This window comes from Phalangium opilio, unplaced genomic scaffold (assembly GCF_054372755.1).
Source record: "Phalangium opilio isolate 3A_F unplaced genomic scaffold, DU_Popi_V2 ptg000113l_1, whole genome shotgun sequence".
Classification (NCBI taxonomy): Eukaryota; Metazoa; Arthropoda; class Arachnida; order Opiliones; family Phalangiidae; genus Phalangium; species Phalangium opilio.
This window is the reverse complement of record NW_028324209.1, coordinates 967,800-993,311: the sequence shown is the minus strand read 5'-3', so window position 1 is coordinate 993,311 and position 25,512 is coordinate 967,800. Positions and strand designations below refer to the sequence as shown.

The 25,512-nt window shown below is 37.9% G+C and overlaps 4 protein-coding genes across 7 annotated transcripts; 2 read left to right on the top strand and 2 right to left on the bottom strand.

Annotated features, from left to right (window-relative positions):
• Window positions 1–1,494: 1,494 nt before the first annotated feature.
• LOC149623170 (clarin-3-like) lies at window positions 1,495–7,862 on the bottom strand. The gene is made up of 3 exons (XM_089853013.1): window positions 7,179–7,862; window positions 6,893–7,081; window positions 1,495–5,619 (listed from the first exon to the last, which is right to left on the bottom strand). The coding sequence occupies exons 1-3, from the start codon at window positions 7,453–7,455 to the stop codon at window positions 5,348–5,350; spliced, it is 738 nt and encodes a 245-aa protein (XP_089709139.1). The 5' UTR covers window positions 7,456–7,862; the 3' UTR covers window positions 1,495–5,347.
• A 1,593-nt stretch (window positions 7,863–9,455) lies between these two features.
• Window positions 9,456–11,934, top strand: Pex16 (peroxisomal biogenesis factor 16). The gene is made up of 9 exons (XM_089853007.1): window positions 9,456–9,713; window positions 10,120–10,232; window positions 10,291–10,424; window positions 10,490–10,683; window positions 10,775–10,921; window positions 10,979–11,051; window positions 11,124–11,243; window positions 11,554–11,618; window positions 11,674–11,934. The coding sequence occupies exons 1-9, from the start codon at window positions 9,596–9,598 to the stop codon at window positions 11,733–11,735; spliced, it is 1,026 nt and encodes a 341-aa protein (XP_089709133.1). The 5' UTR covers window positions 9,456–9,595; the 3' UTR covers window positions 11,736–11,934.
• A 1,675-nt stretch (window positions 11,935–13,609) lies between these two features.
• On the bottom strand, window positions 13,610–22,351 carry LOC149623168 (uncharacterized). 3 transcript variants are annotated; one of them, XM_089853009.1, is made up of 7 exons: window positions 22,026–22,351; window positions 19,220–19,266; window positions 16,276–16,368; window positions 15,856–16,004; window positions 15,357–15,515; window positions 14,530–14,740; window positions 13,610–14,391 (listed from the first exon to the last, which is right to left on the bottom strand). In XM_089853009.1, exons 1-7 carry the CDS (start codon window positions 22,144–22,146, stop codon window positions 14,185–14,187), a joined length of 987 nt encoding a protein of 328 aa, XP_089709135.1. In that variant the 5' UTR covers window positions 22,147–22,351; the 3' UTR covers window positions 13,610–14,184. The 3 variants fall into 3 exon arrangements, with proteins under 3 accessions (XP_089709135.1, XP_089709136.1, XP_089709134.1); XM_089853010.1 differs by lacking the exon at window positions 22,026–22,351 and adding an exon at window positions 20,771–20,953 and having other exon boundaries at window positions 15,369–15,515; XM_089853008.1 differs by lacking the exon at window positions 22,026–22,351 and adding an exon at window positions 20,771–20,951.
• A 419-nt stretch (window positions 22,352–22,770) lies between these two features.
• Window positions 22,771–25,475, top strand: Slbp (Stem-loop binding protein). Of its 2 annotated transcripts, XM_089853011.1 has the most exons (6): window positions 22,775–22,942; window positions 23,126–23,206; window positions 23,439–23,582; window positions 23,690–23,881; window positions 24,001–24,129; window positions 25,076–25,475. In XM_089853011.1, exons 2-6 carry the CDS (start codon window positions 23,130–23,132, stop codon window positions 25,347–25,349), a joined length of 816 nt encoding a protein of 271 aa, XP_089709137.1. In that variant the 5' UTR covers window positions 22,775–22,942; window positions 23,126–23,129; the 3' UTR covers window positions 25,350–25,475. The 2 variants fall into 2 exon arrangements, with proteins under 2 accessions (XP_089709138.1, XP_089709137.1); XM_089853012.1 differs by lacking the exon at window positions 23,126–23,206 and having other exon boundaries at window positions 22,771–22,942.
• The last annotated feature ends 37 nt before the right edge of the window (window positions 25,476–25,512 follow it).

Here is a 25,512-nt window from a genome sequence, read left to right as displayed (position 1 = left end):
TACTAAATATTTGTGAAATGGGTTGAAACGCGCGGACATTTGTTGCATAGAGAAGATTTTTACATTTCTGGGCGTAATTTATTAAGATGGCGGCAGATTGGAAAAATCTTTCTTAGTAGTACGCGCCTACTACTAATGAGTAATGTTCCTGCAAATTTTCAGCCTTCTAGGGCAAGCGGTTCGGGCTGGGCGTTGATTATCAGTCAGTCAGTCAGTCAGGACTTTCATTTATATAGATAGTTTTCGCACATGGAGAATTCATACTATTTACACCAGGAGGCCGGGCTACCTGGAGGACAAAAACCCGTCTGCTTTTGTCCTCCAGGAAGCCTGGCCTCCTGGTGTATATGGTATGAATCCTCAATGTATGAAAACTATCTATAGATATAGAGACCAGCCATGGCACGATTAGAGTCACAGGGAAATCCTCCGATAGAATAGCCAGCCCTATACTTGTTCCCTTTCTAACGAAACCAAATATTTGGTTTGTTTTTAAAATAATCAAATTGTCAATAACAACACACTTTTGCCATTAACAAAAAGAATACATTAAATAAATGAACGTGAGGCGTGTAAATATATTAGGGATTGAACGACCATTCGAAATTAATAGTCCTTTGAATGGTCGCGCTTGACTGACCCGGGTCAAGAGACGAACGAGGAACCACCGGAGGAATTACCTGGCAATGGACAAGCCGCTATTTTCGTAATAATCGAGCGTGGCTTTTTCCTTTAGCGATTTATTACACGGCGAAACGCTACTCAATTTCCATATCACTTTTGCGAGTGTCCCATAAAAGCTTTGGTGCGCGCCCACTGAACAATAATTACACGCGTTTCTTATATGGGTCAATGTCGCTAGCCGAATCAAGACACTGTACCCGATTCACCGTAACTACGTGCCTTCATTGGTATCTTTAATAATTATGATAATACTTTATCGGATATCTGGATGTATCGAACCATACTGGGCGATTTTAATCACTGACCAACAGAAGTTTTCCCGTTTGCTTGTTTGATTTCGAAAAAGTAAACGAGAACAAGTTGGGAAACCAAAATAAACCTCTCCGAGTCGAAACGATGGCTATCTACCCAATTAAGATGTTTTTCTTAAATAAATATAATTGATATAAAATATTTTAATCGTCAGTAATTTACCTTAATCCCAGTTGAGTCGTTTTAAGAAACGTTATTCATTTTAAACATGCATAGCTATTCTTAACGTTTAACTTCTAGCGAACCCCCTTTTCACAATTTTTGTAGATTTTGGGTATATAAGGCGATTTATTGCGACAGACAAACAGACACACACGCAGACACGTCCAGTGTAATACCTCTCCGTGACGTCATCGTCACTAGGAGAGATAAAAAGGATGGAATTATAAGAAAAATATTGAAATTACAAAAAAATAGACGGTTGTGGCAAAATTAAATGAAATTTTCGCTAATTAACGAAATTGGAAGCTAAATGATTATAGAAAAAATGTCGCAAACTTTATTTCGTACATTTCTTTATTCGTGTGTAAAAATTCTACAAAAATATTGAACACAAAATTTTCACCAATGGATGGAATCGCGATGGCCAAATTCTGGCACGTGTTATACATTTTCAACAAATGTAATTCATAACGTAATTAACATAATTAGTCGTTCTATTTTATTAGAACAATGACGTTATTTACGGAAATCACTATGACCTCATCACCATTAACCAATCGAAATACAATGCCTCGCTTGTAGAAGTATCATGTTTTCGATAAAATGAGATTCTGTATAAAACGGTATAACATAGCGTTGCACATACTTCACATATGTACGAAAAAATATACATTTATAAAAATTGGACGGCTTCGTATGTGAAAATACACAGATCTACTGATTTCGAAAAACATCGTATCAGAAACGTTCATCTTTAAAAAACCTCAAGTTTAACAAATATTTAACATAATATACTCTCGCAATTACCGTGTACAATTTTATAGTTAATTCACATTTAACACGAAGAGATTCACATTTATGTAAAACAACGGCTACCATGTTCAAATTTATATACAGTGTGGAACAGATCAAACTAACGCTAATTTCGAGTAGAAATCATGTTGATATGATTCAAATTCCCTAACTTTTCAAGGGTTCCCTGACCTATTTCTACGATTTTCCCGGACGTTTCTAAGACAATTATTATTCTTCTAAATATAAGAGGTGATATAAGTAAATAATTTTGTTTAAACCACGTGTTATGAATACGTAACGTAAAACATTTTGGTGTCTGGTCAACTGCGTGGCTGAACAGCGGATATTTTAGCAACTTTAATCAAATTCCCTGACCTTTTAGGCCAAGTTTGAAATTCCCTGATTACGCGGGTTTTCCTGACAAGTGAAATCAGATCTGTCAAGTGTCAATTATCATACCGATTACCATCGGCAGTACAATACTCAAAATAAGTGTTCGTGTGATACGATTCACTCTGTATATTTAAACAGACGACGCGACCACCTAATTTTGGACAATTCACGATAAAATAGTTTACAAAAAAAACCCATAAAATAAATAAAGTTAAATTTTACGTTTCACGGAAAATAAGTTAAAATATTGTAGACATAACATTGAAAATAAAAAGTTAAAAAAGAATGAGGTTAATATTACAATGGAACATTATTTATGACACGCTGCAGTGACTTACAATTATTATTATAGGAATAGTAGAAAGTTTGGAACTTGAAAGAGAATTGGGTGCTCAAATATTTTCTTAGAAAGGGGATTTTATCGGGTGAAATTGACAAGGGAAAATTCGAACCTTAAACGCTTCACTGGGGAATTTCTACCTTCAAGAAACCAACGTTCATTCCACATGGTAGAGGGTTGCCACGGAATTTTCAGAACCAAATTCCCTGACTTTTCCAGGTTTTCCCTGACCTTTTAGACCGAAAGGGTAAATGATTACAGCACGTTTAAGTGCTTATAATTAAATAAACTCTCTACATTAAGTTTTCCAATGTATTTGTTGCACCAAAATGATTAAAAAACATTTTAACTATAAACAACAGTCTTAAGAGATTTTTAAAGGCATTTACTTTATAAAAACAATTCTAGACATTTTTAAGGATTGCTCTAGAGTTCATTCAGTGTTAAGAGAGGATGCGAGGAGAAACTTTCATTACTCTTTCAATAAAGACTTATCCCCAGAAATTTACCCACTAAAATCAGATAATTCCCTGACTTTTCGGCCCATTTTCAAATTCCTTGACTTTTCCAGGTTTTCCCTGACCCGTGGCAACCCTGTGGAATGATGCAAAATCAGAGGGGCTAGTCACTCAACGCGATACAGTAAAGGATTACAGTGCTAAAATGATTACGCGTTACCCGTAATCGGTGTACAGGAAATCTCAGAGTGATTAGCCCCTTGATTCCCAACATAAAAATCCTCAATTCCACACCGTTTATTTCATGATTTTCCAGGATCCTACGAACCCCCGTTATAGAGATGTGTAAAATGATGCAAATATACTACTATAAAAGATCACCACTGAAAATCTATATTCAGTTACTCGGTATTCCCCAAATACCGAATGCGTGTTATTCATCAGCTTAAAATATATTTACGCAATATCAAAATACGTTGGAATGCGAAAAGGTTTACAGTGTTTGCTGTAATAATTAAATTTTACCGGTATTTATACAACTTGAGCGTATGTCGGAATATACCCAAATATATTTATAATCTTATAAACTTACGATATAATGTACGTACTATTAAATCTGTAGCTACTTATATTGTTAATAAAGGTTCTTTTTTTTGTTGGACGTTTGTAGAAATCATTAAATGGCACTGAAAGATCATACGTGACTTAACTAATTTAACTATAGTCTAGCTCAGGCCCATTTCAACACGCCGATCTCTCGAACTCGAGTATAATAGTAATCTGTACAGGGTTCGTACAAAATTTTTGGAATGAAATTCCCTGACTTTTCCAGGTTTTCCCTGACTAAATTCCACAAATTTCCCGGACCATATGCAATAACTTACAAGGCGTAAATATATGAAAACAAATCTAAATTCACTCGAATCATTTTTGCACGAGTTGTCATTGTTATAAAGATAAGCCAATTAATTCGATTAAATTTAACCATAAGTAAATCATAAATAACCGGAGCGAGCGAAGCGAGCTCCGCGAATTTGGGGTTCTGTTCAAGTCTAAGACAACACTTTTTTGGTCACCCTTACACTGTTATCCAGACTATCAATTTCCCACCAATAGATTTTTCCCTGACATTTCCCTGACTTTTTAGGCACATTTTCAATTTCCTTGACTTTTCCGTGACCTTTTAGGCCCATTTTCAATTTCCCTGACTTTCCCAGGTTTTCCAGGTCGTGTACGAACTCTGTACACTGTAGTTATCAAAATCGAAAATTAAATTATTCTCTAGTAATCTCATTTCTTAGAGAGATTAACATGATTGCGTTTCTGTCAAATGTGCCTGAACTGGAGTTTAGTATCGCTATCAAAAAAAAAAAAAAAATAAACGAAGAACGAAAACTAGTCTCTATTAATCTCATTTGAAGGGCAGAAAGTAACGTTTTAAAATGTGAATTCCACGTTCTGAATCAATGGTTTTTCTCCAAGACAATATTTGGCCAAGAAGTGATATCTTCTTTATTAGGGAGAAGGTATAAATTCGCCACATTTCCGGGTTTATCTCCAAGACAATGTTTGACCAAGAAGTGATATCTAGTTTATTATTGCGAAGGTATAAATTCGCCACATTTCCGGGATTATCTCCAGTCCAAACAAACGTAGGTCCGGAGTTAATCTCCGCCTCTAACTAACAACCAACATCTCAATGGTTCTTGAAAACTCACGTCAGCGCGACGCGAATGACGAAAATTGCGTATTTTCCGACTGAGGACAGGCTGCGAAATAGCCCGGCCTCCTTTTACGTCCCCCCTTGTATTTTGAATGGGGGGGACTGGGACTATGGCGCGCGAATACTTAGGCATCTTATACCTTCTCCCTAATAAACTAGATATCGCTTCTTGGTTTGGCTTTAAGGTGTATAAAACAATGATTGAATCTTGTTAGTGTGTAAATTTTGACGTAACATTTAAGGCCATAGTTTGAACCATAAAAATTCAATTTTTCCGTTTGTGCCTTTTTGACATAGTTTGTATTAAAAATATTTTCACTCAAAAACTCGAGTTAAATTCAGTCCAAAAATTGTAAATATTACGTAAATTTCGTCCAAAAAAATGCACTTATTATCAAGTTAATAGATGTTACATTGTAAATCAATCCATTTCGATTTTAGTTAAAAAGACTTTATCAAAAGATTAACGTTTTAAGAGGCTTAATAGAGCATTATGACACCTTCTGGATTTTTCTCGGGAGTTCTCTTGGGTTGACGCGTTTCCCAGGGTTGTTTCAAGGCGAGAGATACGAGTCCCACATTGCCAATAAAGAGGACCAATGCCACAGTAACAAACCAGAAGCTGAAACCGTATTCGGCCAAACCCTGAGATACCCATTTTATGTTCTGCTCTTCTTTGCTCATTACGTTTACGTTCAGTTTCAAATGGAACTGAGCCACCCAACTTAAAACGGCTGCCAGTGAAAATAAAGCTGAAAAAAATAATGTACACCAAGAATCTCGTAAACGTAGTTTACTTTTAAGGAACAGTTCACCACTAAATAACTGACATATCGACCAATTCAAAATAGGTAAATTTATGTAGACTCACGTGTTCTTATACTATTATTATTCCCGGACTAACTTCAAAATACCTAAATTTACGCATGGCCTACATAAAATTTCATAGACCGTTTTGGTCCAATTTTATAATATTTCACAAATAATTTTGGAAAACCGATTTAACTGACATTTACACTGGTTTTTATTTGGAGTAATAAGAGAGGGGAGCGGTTTTTCTGGCGTATTAACTACAGGAGCGGTTTTTCTGGCGTATTAACTACAAGAGCGGTTTTTCTGGAGTATTAACTACAAGAGCGGTTTTTCTGGAGTATTAACTACAAGAGCGGTTTTTCTGGAGTATTAACTACAAGAGCGGTTTTTCTGGAGTATTAACTACAAGAGCGGTTTTTCTGGAGTATTAACTACAGGAGCGGTTTTTCTGGAGTATTAACTACAAGAGCGGTTTTTCTGGAGTATTAACTACAAGAGCGGTTTTTCTGGAGTATTAACTACAAGAGCGGTTTTTCTGGAGTATTAACTACAAGAGCGGTTTTTCTGGAGTATTAACTACAGGAGCGGTTTTTCTGGAGTATTAACTACAGGAGCGGTTTTTTGGATTAGTAACTACAGGAGCGGTTTTTTGGATTAGTAACTACAGGAGTGGTTTTTTTGGATTAGTAGATACAGGAGTGGTTTTTTGGATTAGTAACTACAGCAGCGGTTTTTTTTTTCAGAGTAATAACAACAGGAGTGGATTTTTTTCGATTAGTAACTACAGCAGCGGGTTTTTTTCGGAGTAATAACGACAGGAGTGGTTTTTTTAGTATTAACTGCGGGAGTGGTTAATTTTAGGGCAAGCCTCACAAATTCCCCGAATTTTACTGAAAATTATAAAATTCCCCGAGTTTTCCATTAGTTTTTAGTCACAAATTTACTTCGAGGTTTTAATGAACCCTGTTTCAGATCTTAATTAAAGTTTAAGAATAACTTTGCGTATAACAAACAGAAAACAAAAAGATTATGTCACTTTTGAACACAATAATCATCCATATGACCACAAACTGATCACCGCTAGTTAAGGCGAGGTTATGTTACTTTAAGTTTGCTTTGTTTAACGGAGAGGGGAGGGGTCGGTTCACAGTTTTCGCGGCACATTTTTTCAATCAATCCAGCACTATAGATCAATTTTTTTCAAAAACATACCTGCAATCCCATTCCACAAGTATAGTCCAACAATGCCAGTAATTACTTCAACTGGCGTCATGACTGTATTTATTACAGCAAAAACGGCACTGACGACGCCAAAGAGTAGAGCCAAAGCCAGTGATAGTATTGTGAAGAGCCATAATCCAAAATTCATTAGCTGAGGATTTTTTGCCATTTCAGTTCGCACTAACAAAAACAAAAACAAAAAAAATGTTGAAAAATTCGTTATGACCAAATTACGGTGACTCGGATAATGCTACAATACGAAACAAATGAAACTAACCGTGGATTTCATGTGGTCTTAATCCAAATCCATGGTTCAAGCGCTTCTCGCCTTTAAACAGTCCAAAGCTAATTTCACCGCGAAATTTTCCAGTTTCTTCTTCCTCGGTTGTTGCCAAGGCACTTATATTAGTCGCGTTAAATCCAAATCGTATGGGTTTCACCACAACCCAATAATGGGTTGAATAGGAAGCAGTTAGGAACGCCAGCGCTCCGCAACAAACAAAAAAAGTCAGAAACGTTAACACTCGTTTCACTAAATCCATTTTGGAAAACATTTGGATATTCACAGAATTGGGCTTAGCGATTTTGCTAAGCTTAATCAGCTCACATTCGCGATTTATATGGTTAATATTTTCAAATAATTAAATTCGACAAACGCCGCGTCTGAAGGCAAAAAATGACATTTCTTAACTAGGCCAAGGCTTAACGCCACTATATAAAAGTAGCAATTTCCGACTCACATACACACTATTTCAACGCGCTTCTACCGCGGTTTAACTCGTAGTACATAATCTCACTTTTAAAATGGAACTTCTATTAAATACTTAAAAAAAGTAATGTAACATCGCCAAAAATCCGAAATACACGAAATAAGCTAACACGGAAGAAGCCGATGATGGGACGACACCCTTTCCCGTCACCCGTTGGAGACAAAACTGGCTTCAAAAAAAAGTTCAGAATGAGGATATTTAGCCCATACCATAGCCACCTAGATCACACGACTCGGCGGATACAGGCTTCTCGTCCAATTGGCCCAAAAACGCGCATCTCGCATTTTAAGCCGAAAATCGAACAGTTCTTTTTCAAGAAATTCAATAGATTAGGCCTACTAAATAGGTTCTAAGTATGCACAAACAAAATTTTTATGAATTTTGGAAAAAGAACTATTTGCTATAAAACTATGACGATTTGCAGGATAATTTAAAACCCACCGATATACATCTCAGCAAAAGTGGATGAGAGGAAAAGTTTGAAAATGGCCGAAAGTCGCGAGTCATCAGAGTTTCGCCGTAGTTGACCGTTTTATTGGCGTAGCTATACTGGGCCTGTTCACACCCTTAAAGTAGGTCTTGTGTAAATTCGCGGTTACGCGGTTACTGTCGTCTGCTATTGTGTATGCTAGAACTTCCTCGATTTGTGTTTGTAGTCAGGACAGAGTAGCTGGTAATGTTTTAATAGGTATTTGAAGGTATAATATGGATTTAAGTACGGTTATCGAAGCAATAGAAGAGCACAAAAAACTAGATACGTTTAAAACAAATCTCGGTAATTTAGCTATAGCGCGAGCAGCTTGCGTCGTGATGCGCGTGATCGAGTGGGCTATGGTTAAACCAAGGAGGATAAATGTCTGAACTACTTTGCGAGTCCATCAGTCACTAGTAAACTAAATAGTTATTGGCGAAACTTTGATGTCCGCGTTTTTTAACACAGGCTCTATGGCCATTGTCATACTTTCCCTCTCATCCACATTTGATCTCAGTAAAATTTCAAGAGATTTGAATCAGTGAAAGCGAAAAAAACCCTTTCCTCACATAGAAATTATTTCTAATTTCCGTTTTCATTTTATACCAAAAAATGCAATAGAAGAGAAATTGTACATCCCAGTAAAATTTCAAGATATTTGAACAAGTAATTTATGAATTACGGCCTAAATACGGACGGGGTTTCTTCCATAAACTAGCAGCGCCAGCATGGTGGATTTTTGGAGCAATGTCTTTGAACAATGACAATCCTCTTCTGTAGTGCGAGCAGCTTGCGTTTTGTTGCGCGTGATCGAGTGGACTATGCCATAGTATAGCAGCCATCATCCTGCATGATAGCTCAGCCCACTCGATCACGCGCATCACAACGCAAGCTGATAAGCGCGATGCGAAGCGGTATACAGAGCTTGAGCGCGAGCAGCTTGCGTCGCGATGCGCGTGATCGAGTGGGCTATATTGATAGCCAAGGAAATTAATCCTTTTTATTTCCTCCATGTAATAAACCGTTGCCTACGTTAATCAAGGCCTGTGCGCAACGCCAATTTTTATTTTTCGTTTGGCAATTTAAGTTGCCAAATTCTCTCACCTGAGGCGCTATTAGCTGGACCTAAATAATTTGAAATGTTCATTTTCTCGCGCTTCGAATCTGAAATGTTCATTTTCTCTCGCTTGGAATTTTAAATACTCATTTTCGCGCGCGTTTCGGTCCAGCTATCAATGCCGTCTCGCGGTAAAAATAGGCAGAAAATAAGAAGTCGCATTTCTTAAAAGTCGCCCCCCTCGAAACTACCGCGCACAGGCCTTGATTAACGTAGGCAACGAATAAACGGACAAGCATTACTCAATGGTGATTAGTGTAAAACTCTAATTTTCACAATAGCCATTAGCCAAACATTTTGTTATTTGTCTACTACTTCCTTCATGGATTATTATTATGGCGCTTGTAAAATGTCAACAACTTTATGAAAAATACGAGGATTTCGTTAAAACTAATCCAAATGTTGCAAGCGAGCTCGAATCGATATTGCGATGGGTTTCGTATTTAACGGCAGGTAATAATTAATTAGTATAATATTAATGATTTTCATCAAAATAAAAACCTTTTGACCAAGGCTTCAGAACTTGAATGTTTGTTAATAGCACTACAGGTTATTTTCCCATCGAGTGTAATACAGTTAAGTAAAGGCGCTGTCATGGGGCTGCCAAACAGTCACACTAGTGTTCGTAAAGTTGTGAAATAGAACTATGGTACAACAGCACAGTTACGAAATGTAGAATATTGCTTATTATAAACACTTCACAGAAAACGACAACATATGCAAACCTAATTTAAACCCTAAACAAACTTATATTCTATATCTAGCGATTCTCACATTGCAATTAGAGACTCTGAGCCCCTTGTGGTCAAGAGGTTAATTTCAATTATGAAATTAAAATGAAATAAAATAATTTTTCCAGGACGCTTTGATAATTCTTCAGTAATATGCGAATTAATATACGCCTCTTCCAGCCTTCTTAAACTTCTGAATGATTTAATTTTGCGTCACGCTGCTAACATTCCCGTTCATATTGTAAGACATTGATATAAAAATTATGTCTATGTGAAATAACTTCAAATTGATTCCGTAGAATGCCGCAGTTACTCGCTTGAAAACATGTTTAGCGGTAGTAGAATATTCTGAAGTATTTGCTGAACTAGCAGCTGCTAGATTAGGGGGTGAATTTTCTAGATGGACTGTGATAACTGTCATACAACTCATAAAGTCAGATTTTTCTTTTCTATAACCGATTTTAGGCGCAAATATAATTTACAAATAAAATTTTTCAGAAGTGGAATTAGGCTTTTATTGCTTGTTAAACATAAACAAGGCATTTTAAAATCGCCTCCAATATCACCGTTAAATCGTCGACGCGATCTGCCAACAAAAACAAATGATAATAGTGTTCCCGATAGTCCAGTTAGGACGCAAGAAACGTTACAACTCAAACGTACAGGTCGAACAATTCGCAGTATAGACGCTGGTATTCCTAACTTTTCATTGTATCTTATAAATGAATGCTAAAACCCGCTTTTTAACTGAACCTCTCTGTTGTCACCTATTATTTTGATAAGCCCCACCATTAGCAACGAGAAATTGGAAATTGCCAAACGACAAAACGAATCAAAAAGAAAAAACAAAAGTTAATTTTCCTCCAACTTTGCTTGAAGGAGAAAAGTTCATCGGAGAAGTTCTTCACGTCATGAGACCACTATTGCACCGTAAGAAAGTGAATCTTTCTTGACTATTGGTTGTGACAAATTTAATGATTTTAACAGTTGCCGCTGTAGCCGCTTTTGGTAACAAATCGTGGAAACCTTGGGTAGCCGCAATCGGTTGTGACATGGCTAGGTGATAAATGAAGGGGAATTTGCCTTGATTTCTGTTGAAATTATTTGTTAAATATCTTTTTCGCGTCAATAGTTTGCAACTTTTGGGTGATAGAGGCGCCTTGAACCACACGGAACAATTAGAATTGAGTAGACGCGCCTTGGTTTTGCTGATGTACCTTCTAAGGTCGCCGGTATACGAAAAATACACTAAGTATGTATTGTTTTGTTGAAGCAGTGAGCACTTATGAGAAGGAGAATCAGAGGGTGTAACTAACTATAAAGGCTTAGCCCGATATCTCTCTGATGCGCGCATTATCCATTAAGAATACTTAACGTAAACAAACTTCTTTCATTTTTTCCCCCTCTCTGTTGCGCCGAATGCGCATGTGCGGCACTCTGATACCGGTTTTGAAAGGGGGACTGACGGAGAATTTGGTCTCTACGAGCCGCCTCATACGTGCTCACTGCTTTGCTTTTATGTTTATCATTACGTATTGAAATCCTAAGCTATTCTTTTATAGACAGAGAATCTTGTCAGCCATTTTGTTCTTGTCGCAGAATATTCCAGTTGTTGGAAGGTTCTTAAGTAAGTAGTTTAAAGAAGTTTATTAATTTTTAAGTAATATTAATTACACTTTTAGGACCAGTTGCCGATTATTTACCGGATTGGCAAAGGACGTATTTTCACGCTTGGTCCATGTAGTAATCATTCGAGTATTTAATTGGGTCTTCTTGATATATTTTTTTTTCTATACTTGGAGGATAAGGATTTGGTACTGACTTCTGGTAGATAAACTTCATAAGAATATAAATAGTTTATATTACTGTTACTATATTATATATTCATATATTTACTTTTTTTACTGGGATTCGTAATAAAAATAAATAACTTTTGTTTTGTATTTATTTTACTCATTGTTTCTTCAGAAGACAAAATGTGCAAAGGGTTAAAGGGACTGTAAAAAAGGCATTAGCGGCCCAGCGGGTGGGTAGAAATACTTCGGAGGCACAACGTGACGCCTAGATCCAGTTTAGAGTCCTTGCTTTTCTTTAGATTGCAATGCCAATTTCAAAAATATTCTAGTTCTTGAAATAAAACGAACTAAGTTTCGTTGAGCCACGGAACCTGGATAAGTCAGGGATTTAAAAAAAAATTCCTAAAAAGTCAGGGATTTCGTTTGGTATATCAAACCATGCTTCGACCAATGCTAAATATGAGACAGGTCTGATGAAGTGGGCTCTGGTAAACACCTTAAAATGGTCAGGGATAACTTGGAAAAGTCAGGGATTTTGAAAGTAAAAATTTCGTACGAACCCTGTTCCTAACAGTCCCCAAGTATGTGGTGATAGTATATTTGCTAAGAAATGTTTCAGAACACATCCCACGCAATTTATTGCATTTATTTGCAAAGACCAATGATGTAAAAATCGGGTAGGCAACGCTCAGTATCGGGGCATTAGGGGGTTGATCACTTGCCGGCTTCGCGCACTCTCACGATTCCCAAGCCTATAGCGCAGGCGTAAAATAGTGGGATGGAAAGCGGGTCCTGCATTTTCTTCATCTTGATGGCACAATACAATAAAAAGGGCACGCAGCCAAGAGTGGCAAAAACGGTTAAGAAATAAAACTGATTTATGCTGCACTGCCTTGTATCATAGCCCACTTGATCACGCTGGCTGCACGCGCTATAGAAGCCCGCTCAATCGACCCTAAAAATGAGAATAACATAGGTTCGGTCTAAAATCCAAACCCGTCTGGTTTTAACAGGGCCGTCTATGGGAGAGGACCAGTTTTTTCAACGTTTTTGACAATATTAGTGCATCTACTGGTTCAAATCTCTTGAATTTTTAATGAGACGTGTATTGAAAGGTTTGATATTATCCTGTAAAATTTAAAGTCTTCAGCTATAATAGTTTTTTTTATAAAAAATAAAAATCATCACATAGTAGAGAAATTGAAGGATTTATTTCTCTACTATGTGATGATTTTTATTTTTTATAAAAAAAAACTATTATAGCTGAAGACTTTAAATTTTACAGGATAATATCAAACCTTTCAATACACGTCTCATTAAAAATTCAAGAGATTTGAACCAGTGGATGCACTAATATTGTCAAAAACGTTGAAAAAACTGGTCCCCTCCCATAGAGGCCCATGTTAAAACCAGACGGGTTTGAAAGTTTAGACCGAACCTATGTGACGCGCCGTATACGCGAGTTGACATGTAAAAAAAATCGTTTGGACGGGCTTCTAGAGCGCGTGCAGCCAGCGTGCGTGATCAAGTGGGCTATGCTTGTATACTATCTCTGCCAGCTTTTTGGTTTCTAGTTCTTAGAAAATAAGCCAGTTCGCGGAGCTCCAGTAATGGCTGGGTAAACAACGAACCCCAGGCAAGCCACTTTTTCGAGATCTTTTACTACCATCTCATAAATCTGTGGTAATCCGAGCGCATCGTCTGCCCGTTACAAATCCTAGTATTGTAGATACCACGAGATGATCTTTCGCACCATCCGAGAAAGTCCTACAATGTGAAACCTTACTAACAACACTGTTTCGGTAAAATGCAACTCAAAATCTAGGATGTATTAAACTTTATTACTAAGAATGAAAAACTGCTCGGTACACATTTTGGGACGTAAATAACCCAACTTTTAAGAAAATTCAAAAATATGCAGACATTTTATAGCTTGTTTTCCTTACGCATCACAACGTTAAACAATAACTTATGAAGAAGCAGTCTCGAAAATAAAAAGGGGGGATGGAATTTAATAAAATGAAGTAATAAACCAAATTTTGTAAACTGCTGAAAATTCGCTTAGCTAAATTGAAATTTCGAACAAAATTATAGCGTTTGAAGGTGTTGCACCAACGAGTAAGTACAATTGCAATCGTCAAGATTAAATCAAAGTTTAAAACTAGTGGTTTTACAGCTTGATTTCAAATTAACCTTGCTGATTTCATTTCATGGAACATAATTGAAAAGGTAAAACGCTAGTTTTAAAAATTGAAATACTAACTTGTTGGTGTGTCCCGAAAGATAACACGAGGGGTGTTTTGGTTCAATGAGAATGAAATAATGTGAATAGCGAATTATTATTTTTCTTTTTTTTTCTTTTTTTGAAAAACGTGAAATGGTAGGTTTTTTCTTAGTCTAGGTAGAAGGACTGCGACTGTTACGATCGCGGTCTTTTTTGCCATCATCTTGATCGCTCATTCGATCGTCATCCGGCCCACTTCCCTTATCCATTTCTTTGCTGGCACTGCGACTTCGGCTTCCCGATTTGCTTCGACTAGGGCTACGACTGTCTCGGCTTTTCTTGTTGCTATCCCCTCCATTTTCTTGAGCTTCAGCTTTCACCTGGCAATTAAAGAAGTCGAATTTTTTAAGAACCCATTTTTGCAACCGCCTTTGCAAATTTCGCGTTGTCAACTGACTGACTGACAAACCTAGCGCAGCCAGGTCACGACAAAGTCACAAAACGCCCAAAGGACATACCTTGTCTTTTGAATCTTGATCACCACTTCCACTGCGTCTTTTACGCGGAGTCGCGCTTCTTCTATCCTCACTTTTTCTGTCATCGTCCCTAGGGGTTCGCGATCGGCTTCTAGAAGGTGACTTGCTGCCGCTTCTGCCTCTACGGGCGCCATCCTTCGACTTGTCTTTTGTAGACTTCTTTTTTAGCTTTTTATCAGCTCCATCTTTCGATCTGTAACGAACTACCTCGTAAGTTCCCAATTCGCGAATAATGTTCCTCCACCAAGGGATAAATAAAATTTCAAGCAAAAGGTATCGCTTGCTGCAAAGGCCTAACATCTTAAATTGCTGGTTGTAACTCAGTTGTAAATTTTAAAGGCGCGTGCGATTATTCTAAAAGATCAATGCAATTGAAATGACAAATTTGTGAAATTGTTTTTGCAGCGAAATCATTCTGACAAACATATTACTGGCGCAAAACTAACGCAACTGTTCGCTTATCTACTTGCAAATAGATCTCAAAATATTAAACAAGGTGCTGATGGATAAATTTCGTGAAAGTGCTTTGAACTAACGAAGCATTGTCAAAATTTCAAGATCAACCAGTTTTCCCGTTTATGTCCAAATCAATTTAATTGGATAGCAGCCAATCAAATACCAGCATTGTTATACTAACCCACTAAACAATAAGGTTTTAGCTTAAATTTAAGAACAAATTCACGACCAACTTGAACAAACAGGCAGCCCAAACTAACGCCCCTTTGCATTTATTTTCGGTTTTTAAGCTTTTTCGCGATAAACCTTTACAATAAGCCTTTGCGGGAGAAACTGTTTATAAAGAAACCTGCCTTGATCTTGACCTAGAAAAGGACTTGGATCTAGATCGACTCTTGCTGGGGCTTCTGTGCTTCTTGTCTCTGCTTCGAGAGCGCCTCCTATCACGTCGTCTATCCCGACTTCTACTGCGACTCCTACTAGCGCTGCGACGGCGACTCTTAGACCTGGATCTATTCACAAAACGGGAAGAGGAGTCGTTTGAAAATTTATTTCCCCCATTCTACAGTCTCCCCCAATAAGTAGACCATTTTAATAACAATGTCAGTTGGCCCCTGTGCTTTAGTCGTCTTTGAATTGAAAATGCTCGGATAAGAATAAACAGCCACATGCGTGTATATTCCAAATTTTTACACTTTTCTCATCATGTAATGCCATAAAAGGTTGGTAAAAAACCCAACAGTAACTTTGACACGCTGAATGTTAAACCGGCGAATACTAGTTTAAATGTTAACGCGCGATCAGCGCGTCAAAGATACTCGAGTACTAAATGAGATTGAAAATTATACAAACCTCGCTCGTCTGCGTCTGGATCCTGATCTAGACCTGGAACGAGATCTACCTCCGCCGCCACCACCACCACCACGTCTAGGGTAATAACGGTCTCTGTCTGATTCGGGACAATCACGCGCCCAATGACCTGGTCGTCTGCATCTATAGCACTAAATACATTACAAATATTTTATTAACACGTTGTAGGGCCGTCGAAAGTTTGTGGGCCCCAACCCCCCGGGAAAATGGACAAAATTGCGGGCCCCTATTTCGCGCGTGAAGATGCCTGGCAACATGGGATGGTACTCCGTGTTAACTACCCATAGAGCGTAATGTAGACAAAGGCATAGAGTTACTCTAACAGACGCGCAGCGACTTATTATAATCCTCGACCGTTCGCAAATGATTAAATTTCCAAAATCCCTAACATTTGATACTTACGCTGACAGCTGGTCTGTAAGATGGTCCTCTGGCCCACTCTACGACGATACTTTGTCCGCGAAGTTCCCTTCCATTTTCATATTTCACAGCATCCTATAGCGGGAGACACAAAAATCGTTGCTAGTGTTAAAGAACAATTTTGAAAAAAATCGTTCATCGAACATCGCTTTATTCCAACCAAGTTGCCAATGTATTCGAGTTCCAAAACTCCAGATGGTACTATTATACTAAACTTCACATACACCCAAATAATACTAATCAAAAAATCTGTAGAGGGCCTTTTTTCATCTAGATGATATATTTAAACTAAACGTAGATGTTGGGTTTCTTTCCCCTTCATAATGACAGTATATAAAATTATGACCACACATTAGGAGATTATCGACTAGCTTCCAGACCACAATGCCATATTTATTCCCTATAGTTAATTTTACGCGTTTGACTGGATCGTATTATTTGCTCAGAAAATCTCAATCAACAAAACTGAACAAATAAGTGATGGTGCAACTGATTTTCCATTAATAATGCGAAATGGAAAAATTGTGGGCTAATTACGATGAACTCGGCATTTAAAATGACACTGACTCGGGTGGCAGATTGAAGAACGTCAGTATGATGTTACATTATAGTTATTTTCTGACGTGAGTGGATTAATTGAAGAATTCTATAAATATTAGATAACGTGGGACATTGCTTCGTTCACTGCAAATGTGTCCATTTAATATAGTTCACTGCAATATTTTAGTAAAGTAGCGCTGACCTAGTGGAACAATTGCGCCTCAGTGGATTTGTGTCAAATTGTTTCCAACCATACTGAAAAATCGTCCGTCTAACAAACGACAAGTAACAAAACACTGTACTTGCGCGACAGAGATTTTAAAGTAAAAATTGCTAGCGGATCTTAAACCAATCCTGGTCATTCGAAAAGCGCATTTTAATGGTACTAGAAACCGCGAACCCACCTACTCTTACAAAGAAACGCTAATGTACGCGGAATCCCGCACTAACTTTACTCTCCATTGAAAAACGCTTTAGCTTGGCGATACATTTATTGGCAATAGAAATTGCGCTTTGAGCAAATAATACCATCTTATCGAGGTTTAAGGCTTCCTTTTAAAATACGAATAAATATGGCAAAAGTGTGTTTTGCTTAAAATTTATGAATATATACTGACAGACGTACGCTCTCTATTAGGCAACGGATTGAATCATGGCAGACAAGGTACCAATTGATATGATCTCGATCACGGCGCTTGTTTGAACGGGAAAGACAGGCTGGGGACACTTAAACCATGGCGAATTTAACCGGGCTCGAGAGAATGATCAGAGTGAGAGAGTGGAGCTGACGCACTGAGAACTGATTTCTGATCTGATACAGATTGTGGGTGCAGTATGCATGGACAACTGGCGAGTGGCAAATTGGCTACGGCTTGAATTGCATTGAGAGAGAGAGAACTGACAAGGACTAGAGTTCGCACGCAACCCGGACATTAGAGAGGAATCAATCTCGTTCGTGGGGGAACCTGGATGAAGCCAGACTGCCAGGCGCCTCAATCAGCAACATCTAGTCACTCCGGCGAAATTTCTCAGAACAGTTAACGTAAAAACCAAATTATAGTACCAGAACGTTTTAGATTAAAAACAAATTTAATTTTCCTTCAAATTTTGTTTAGTTTCTGATTTTGTAATTTTGTTTGGGGGAAGAACAATAACCTAAGCTTTTAAGGGATTTAAATAAGTTTCCATTGGTCATTCGAGCAAAACAAATTAACAATATTTTTTAGAGCAAGTGCTTTAGGGCTGCAAGAATTAATTCCTAGAGGCCTTAACTAAGAAATCAACTTTAGAACCATACTGAGGTGCCCATTTTTAACCAAGCATTTACTACTACCGTAAGTTTATGATAGTGAACCAAATTATTTTAACATTTTTTAATTATAATTGCTTCTGGCTGGTGTCTAGAACACCTTAACCCGCCAATCAACGTAATATTCGGTTTTATCATGGGAACTTGATTGTTCACTTATAAGCTACGAAAAGTGTTGATATTTTGGGCGAGTACGTAACAGGGCTCATACAACTTTTGGAAAACAAATTTCCCTGAGATTTCCAGGTTTTTCCCCACATACTTCCCTGAACTTTCCAGGTTTTTCCCGTATATGGAGTATCCTATGGAGCAAATGTTAACGAAGGAAGGGGGGGGGGCAAATATGACTATTACATAATCAAAGGACATCCCCGTATCTCAAATATAACCAGAGTTACGTGCCTCCAAAGTTGGGTGTAATGTTAATCCTATGGAGGGAATGTTTATGAACATTTTGCTTAATTACTCGGTCCCTGTTTGACCCAAATTTCCCTGAATTTTACTAAAAATTCTAAATTTCCCTGATTTTTCCAGGTTTGTATGAACCCTGCATAATATTCACAACGAGATCTAAATCCAACCTGTACTCATTTTCGCCCTCAAAATGGCGGATGACCAGAGCTAGCTATTAATTTTCACTCAAATGACCAAGGAAACTTGCGAATATCTTTATCCCAAACATTTATACGTTTACGTAAGTTTGGGGAACATTTATAAAGGACCAAAAGCAAAATATAATAAATTGTAAAGTGGTTGAGTATAGTAAGAGGTGTTATTACTGATTGGAAATGCTACTTGCAACCGATTTTTCGCGCCGCTACTCCGCGAGGTTAGTTCAAGTAGATCAATAAAGACTACCAAGAGTTCATGCATAAGTTGGGAATATCTAAGGTCTGTAAGTAGATTAAGGTCTGTAAGTAGATACGTCTACTTGTTGAGTAACACGGATTAATTTAAAATATCTAACAATGGGGGCATTAATAGCTGCAATTAAGTTTAACACTTATCACAGGCAACTAAACAGACAAGACAAATACAAATATGTAGGGAAAAAAAAAAAGGATTAAAAATTCTTACCTCGGCATCTCTTCTGTCGTCGTAGTCCACAAATGCGTATGCCATGCCTAAAATTAAAGTTTAAAATTAAATTACACGAAGATAAAAATAATAATGTATGTGTTTTTTGCATTCATTAAGGATATTTCACGTCTATGTCACTTTTTAAGTTGTAGAAAACTCAATTTACGACATAACCAACCAGGGTTCATACAACTTTTGGAAAACAAATTTCCCTGAATTTTCCAGGTTTTTCCCGTATATGGAGTATCCTATGGAGCAAATGTTAACGAAGGAGGTGGGGGGGGGGGGGGCAAATAGGAGTATTACATAATCAAAGGACATCCCCGTATCTCTAATATAACCAGAGTTATGAGCCTCCAAAGTTGAGTGTAATGTTAATCCTATGGAGCGTTGCCTACGTTAATCAAGGCCTGTGCGCGGTGGCTTCGAAGGGGGGGACTTTTAAGAAACGCGACTTCTTATTTTCTCCCTATTTTAGCGCTAAATTTCATTGATAGCAGGACCGAAATGCGCGCGAAAATGAGTATTTAAAATTCTAAGCGCGAGAAAATGAACATTTCAAATTGTTTAGGTCCAGCTATTAGCGCCTCAGGTGAGAGAATTTGGCAACTTAAATTGCCAAAATAAAAATAAAAATCGGCGCCGCGCACAGGCCTTGATTAACGTAGGCAACGTATGGAGGGTATTGTTTATGAACATTTTGCTTAATTACTCCGGCCCCTGCTTGACACAAATTTCCCTGAATTTTCCCTGAAATTTTTGTGAACTATTTCCCTGATTTTTCCAGGTTTGTATGAACCCTGCATAACATAATTACGCAATAAAATGGAATCTACTTTTGACTGTTTGTTTTAACCCGTTGAACACCTATTCGAATTTATTTCAAATGGGTTTCAGTTGATTAAGGTTAATTTAGCGAGAAATTGGTTTGAGGAGAAATATAATTATTAAACCTCTCGGATTCACTCGCGGCTTAGGTTAAGCTTTCATACGGCTGATATTGGTTTAGGTAGGCTGATAAGTCTGAGCCATTGTGCCCAGAGAGCATTTAGGATCATGCTGCTGTATGTTAGTCATTTAGAAACCAATATTCCCTTTTAAATAATGTACAGGCCTAACATACACAAATTTAAATTGATTAATATTTCCGTTAAGACAGTCGCCATTGTTTTCCAAAATAATACCTGTACATTATCTACCCGTCCCCCCCCCCCCACACACACACACAAAAGATATCAATCGAAACACGCTAAGCCTTCGCTTTTAGTCTTAATTACTTAAAAAAAATCTCCTGAAAAATTAATTAACGAACGGAAAACGATATGGAAATACAGCTTTTATTGTATAATTTGAGAAAACGTAAGGCAGCTCCTCATAGTCTTGGGTTTTTACGCCCCTACATCGATTTTGCCGCAAAAAATGGATGCCCAAACACTAGTGCAAGCCGCCTCGTTACGCGTTAGGCCCGATTGACCGAGGCTTATCAAAGCAACACGTAAAGATTCTTCGCGTTTAATTTAATAATTTATAAAAGTTCATGATACTCACCATACTTACCATACTTCACAACACATCTAACTAGCCTACCATACTTTTCAAATACTTGTTCAACATCCCTTTCTCTAGTATCAATAGGCAATCGTCCCACAAAAAGTTGGGCACGACTCATCTTTGCCCGTTACTATGCCGAAAGCCGCCAAAAACAACGCAGCCGCGAGCTCACGATGCCAATGCGAATAAAATGGCCGCGCCAAGGTGCTAATTTCAACACTGTTCATAGATATCAGAAACATGTATACCTTTTCATATATATAATCGATAATGGCCAAAAACCTCTCGCTGTGGTCCGTTTTACCAAGATATTTCATATCAATATTAACCATAAGCACATCAATATAGATAGTTTTCACACATGGAGGATTCATACCATTTACACCAGGAGGCCCGGCTATCTGGAGGACAAAAACCCGTCTGCTTTCGTCCTCCAGATAGCCCGGCTTCCTGGTATAAATGGTATGAATCCTCCATGTGTGAAAACTATCTATAGGGAGCTAACAGTTCTGACCCTGAACCGTCACACCCTTCTATCTCTTACTGGAGTTTCATCCCCCTAACGGTTGGAAACAGTATTCTACGCGCAAAAATGCCAACCAGAGAGGGGCTGCGTGACGTCAGACTATCTCTTCCCCCTAGCCAGTTGTACGACGTAGAATTGACAAGTCCATATAAATGGATACAAACAATTTGTCTTATTTCTAGTGGCACCTCTATTGTAATTTCACGGTTGAAAAATACACTTGGCCTAAAAGACACCATAAAAACATAATTTTCACCCCAGTGCTGCCAGGCCGTTTGTGAGCCAAGACTCTACTGGTCTACTACGCTCAACATATATGTTTTAGATATCTATGGAATCGAACAGTTTTCACTTAGCACAGTCATAGCCCAATAGACCATTTCTGAAATTACATATAGAGAAACAATCACACAGGGGCGAGGTCACTATCAGGGTATTCTCCCTCGCACCAAGAAGCAACGCCAGAGGGGAGCCCGAGATCACTACAACGCGGGAGGCTAGCCAACCCACACTGTCTCTAGCGGTGCTTCTTGGCGAGAGGGCGGCCTGTGTTTGGTAACTTTGGTTTCTCTGTATGTTATTTCCGAAATGGTCTATTCCTTCCACTGTAGACTGTACTCCTTCTTATTTAGCTAGGCCTAAGCCGCCCACTATAATAAATTTAAGCCTATTCTACAACGCGTAAATTTAAAATGCAGTTAAATATAATTAAATGATTCTACATACCGTATTTTCCATGTTTGACGTCACATCTATTAAGTCTGCCGTATTTTTCAAATACTTTTTTAAGGTCCCTGTCTCTAGCGTCGTTTGGCAATCGACCTACAAATAACTGACCTCGGCTCATTGTTCACTCATTGAAAATGTGATGAAAGGCACTAATCTGAGCGTAAACATATTTTGCACTTTGACCTATTTATGGGAAGATTGTTTTTCAGTGAAATAAATGTTTGCGCAGCATTTTACTAGTTTTTTAAAACATTCGTTGTTATCAGGTTATGGGCTTTTTACACACGCAGTAGCATTGATTAAACCAAGAATATATAGCGCAAAAGTATATATAGAGTTTGTTTACTATATCAGATTTAATACAGGCAATCCATAGGCGATAGAATCACAATGTCTTTTATTGCTTGGCGGTTAACTTACCACCTTTCCCTTTGATACTTTCATATCAGACGACATTGTAAAGAATGGACCAATAGTCAGTCTAGCTAAATCAAGCATTGAATTGAGCAGGATATTATCATTTGTGCACGCCTCTTTTGCACCATGACGAAGAGTTTGTACTTTCAATATTGATAGTTGATACGGTTATCTGAGAGTAAATACCGAAAGCGTGTTATTTTGAACCTTGGTCATTTTTAAAAATAAAACTTTCTAATTTGTAATTACTTTAAAAAAGACTATAAAAACCGTAGGCCACAATACCTATTCCCATTTCTTTTGCTCCTGCTCCACCCTTCGCAAGCCGCGGGTAACCAGTCCAGGACTCCAGTAACGAATACTTTTCCCGCCTATTTTAGTTACGGAAACGAAACGACGCTGTACTCGAAGTTGCGCGGGAAAACTCAGTGATTTTTTTAGGAACAAAGCGGGAACCTAATAGTTGCTGCCTACAAAACTTTAAATTAATATAAATCGTAAGTTATTTTATTATTATTTACTACTTTTTTAGGTTTAGAGAGGTAATTTCTATGACTTACTATCGCGCTATTATTACCATAACATCTAAATGCTATCTAAAAGATAAAAAGACGCGTTTATAGTTTTGGAAATTATGGCTAATGTGATGCGTAGGTGTGATGAGTTAAATTTAATCTTAGGAAAATGGCTACAAGCTGGAATAATTCATTGGTAGACGATTCAAAAGAGTCATGTTTGTCTCAAGAATCTTACTCTTCAAGGTACGAGTACAGTTCCTTGCAAATTTTAATGATACCTAGCAACTTCCTAGGAGTTATCGCTAGTTCGCTACCCATACAGCCCGAAACCACTATTCCAAATCTTGTTAGAATTAGAACAGCACTAATTTCCTAAGCGTAGTCTAAAAATTTTCCCCGAAAATCAACTTCAAGACCTTTAAATCACCAAATTGGAAGTATTTAAATCTTAGACCCTATTTTTGTAATCAATTAGTGTCAGTGATATCATGAGTGAAGGAAGTGACTTTTCTGGAGTGAACTGGAGTGATATGGTCGAAGCTGAGGAAAGGAAACAAAGCGTTCGTTCAACAATCCAACGCCATGAGGCAAAAAATTACAACAGAGAAAATAGAAAAAGGTAAAAATGGTCCCCCTTCCCCCATCAAATTGAAAATGAAGTCTTAATTGATCCCAATTTGAAATAATTTTGTGGAAAAACAAATCATTCCGATAACTTTTCAACAGATTATCAGAAAACTCGCCATCTTCCGGTTCGAGTCTCCCTTACAAACACAGATATAATCGACCAAGAGATCAAATTATTCTCGGAGATCTTGTGGATATGGACAACATGAAGTTGAAAATCAGAGATGAAGTTACCAGAGTTCAAAAATTGCCCATTAACCACAGTGGAGAACCATCGACTCCAACTTCAAGGTACCTTCAATTATTTGGGCACTCAATTAATTAAAACTGTGCTAAGCCTAAATTGAAAGTGAGACTTTAAATTTAATCTTGCTTTTTTTTTTTTTTTTTTTTTTTAAATATTTCCCCAGCACTCCTAAACGAAAATCAAAGGCAGAACTCTTTGAAACAAGCAAACTCACATTGGAGCGTCGTCAGAAACAAATTGATTTTGGTAAAAACACCCTTGGATACCAAAACTACATTCAAGCTATTCCAAAGTAAGTATTGTAGTCTTAGCATAAGCCTATCATACTCTCCATAAGTATGGGTCAAAAGGATACTTGCTACAAGCAAGTTCAAAAGAGGGGGCGTCTTCGTCTTCTGGTTGGTACTTAAAGGGGCTCACCAGCGCTGTTGGGGGGAGACCGCCCTTAGTTCAGGGGGAAAACACCCAGCTCTTTGGCCAGAAGGAATGGCGCCACCGTCGCGGTGGGCGGGTAAGCAATATGCTAACCAACAGTTTCACCCCCCCCCCTCCCTTCACCCCAACAGCGCCAGCCAGGCCCTTTAACCAAAGGAAGAAATCACAGTAGGCTGTCATAAAATATTTTTGGTATCCCCCCCCCCCCCAATTACTCTAGTCCAAATTTCTAAAAGAAAAAAAAATTCTTAAATTTTGTTGCTGACTTATCTTATCTAGTCCACTGACCACAATATCATCAGAACAATAAATCTTATCAATGAAACAGTGGGGGGGGGGGGCTGTGGGGATATTTATCCATTGCAAACATTGTTGATGTTTTGATAAAGGTTTTGAAAGTGCCTCTAGCATAGCTAATACTAGTGAAGGTAAAATTTTCCGAACTATTTTGGTGTCGTCATGGTTTAGAGAAGAGAACCTTCTATTCTCTATGTTATTTCAACATAATTCGCAGTTCCTAAGGTCAGGCATTTTGAGAAAACGATAAAGTAGCCCAATAAATTGCGCAGTAGCTCAAAGAAAACGTTTTCGTCAAATTAGCCCAAAATGGCAGCCCTGCTCTTGAGATTTAGATTTCTTAATGCGTTAAAAACCCCACTATTATGGAATGTGGTGTAAATTGTGGCACCACCAATCGTGGCTCCTCTCCCCAGCCAAAACTATTATGGCATTAACGGCCCCTAATAATTATTACGCATTATAGGGTTACATTTAAATAATATTAATATTTGTTACGTTTTTAGAGTGGAGAGAAGCGTGGAACATCCCGTAACCCCCAAGAAACACCTTAAATACAGTCGCAGAAGTTGGGACCAACTCATCAAAATCTGGCGAATCGAATTGCACGCTTGGGATAATGACGCCAACACCAGTCTGGATTTTGGATCGCAGGGTTCAATTTGCAGCAAGGGCGATAACGAGAGTGCCTGTGACGTATCGGGTTTAGACTCGTTATCGCAAGATGACTTTGTCTCAACAGATGAAATGTTCCCGCAAATTATGGATGTTTTAGAATGATTTTTCTGGTTTCGTTTTTTCCCTTTTCTTTCAGAGTTACTTTTATCTTAATAACGGTTCATTATGTATTATAATATTCATGTCACGCACTATTTTAAACAATAAAATCATCTTTTGTCAATAGAAGTGGCGTTTATTTTTCTTCTTTGAAGGGCTTCATTCG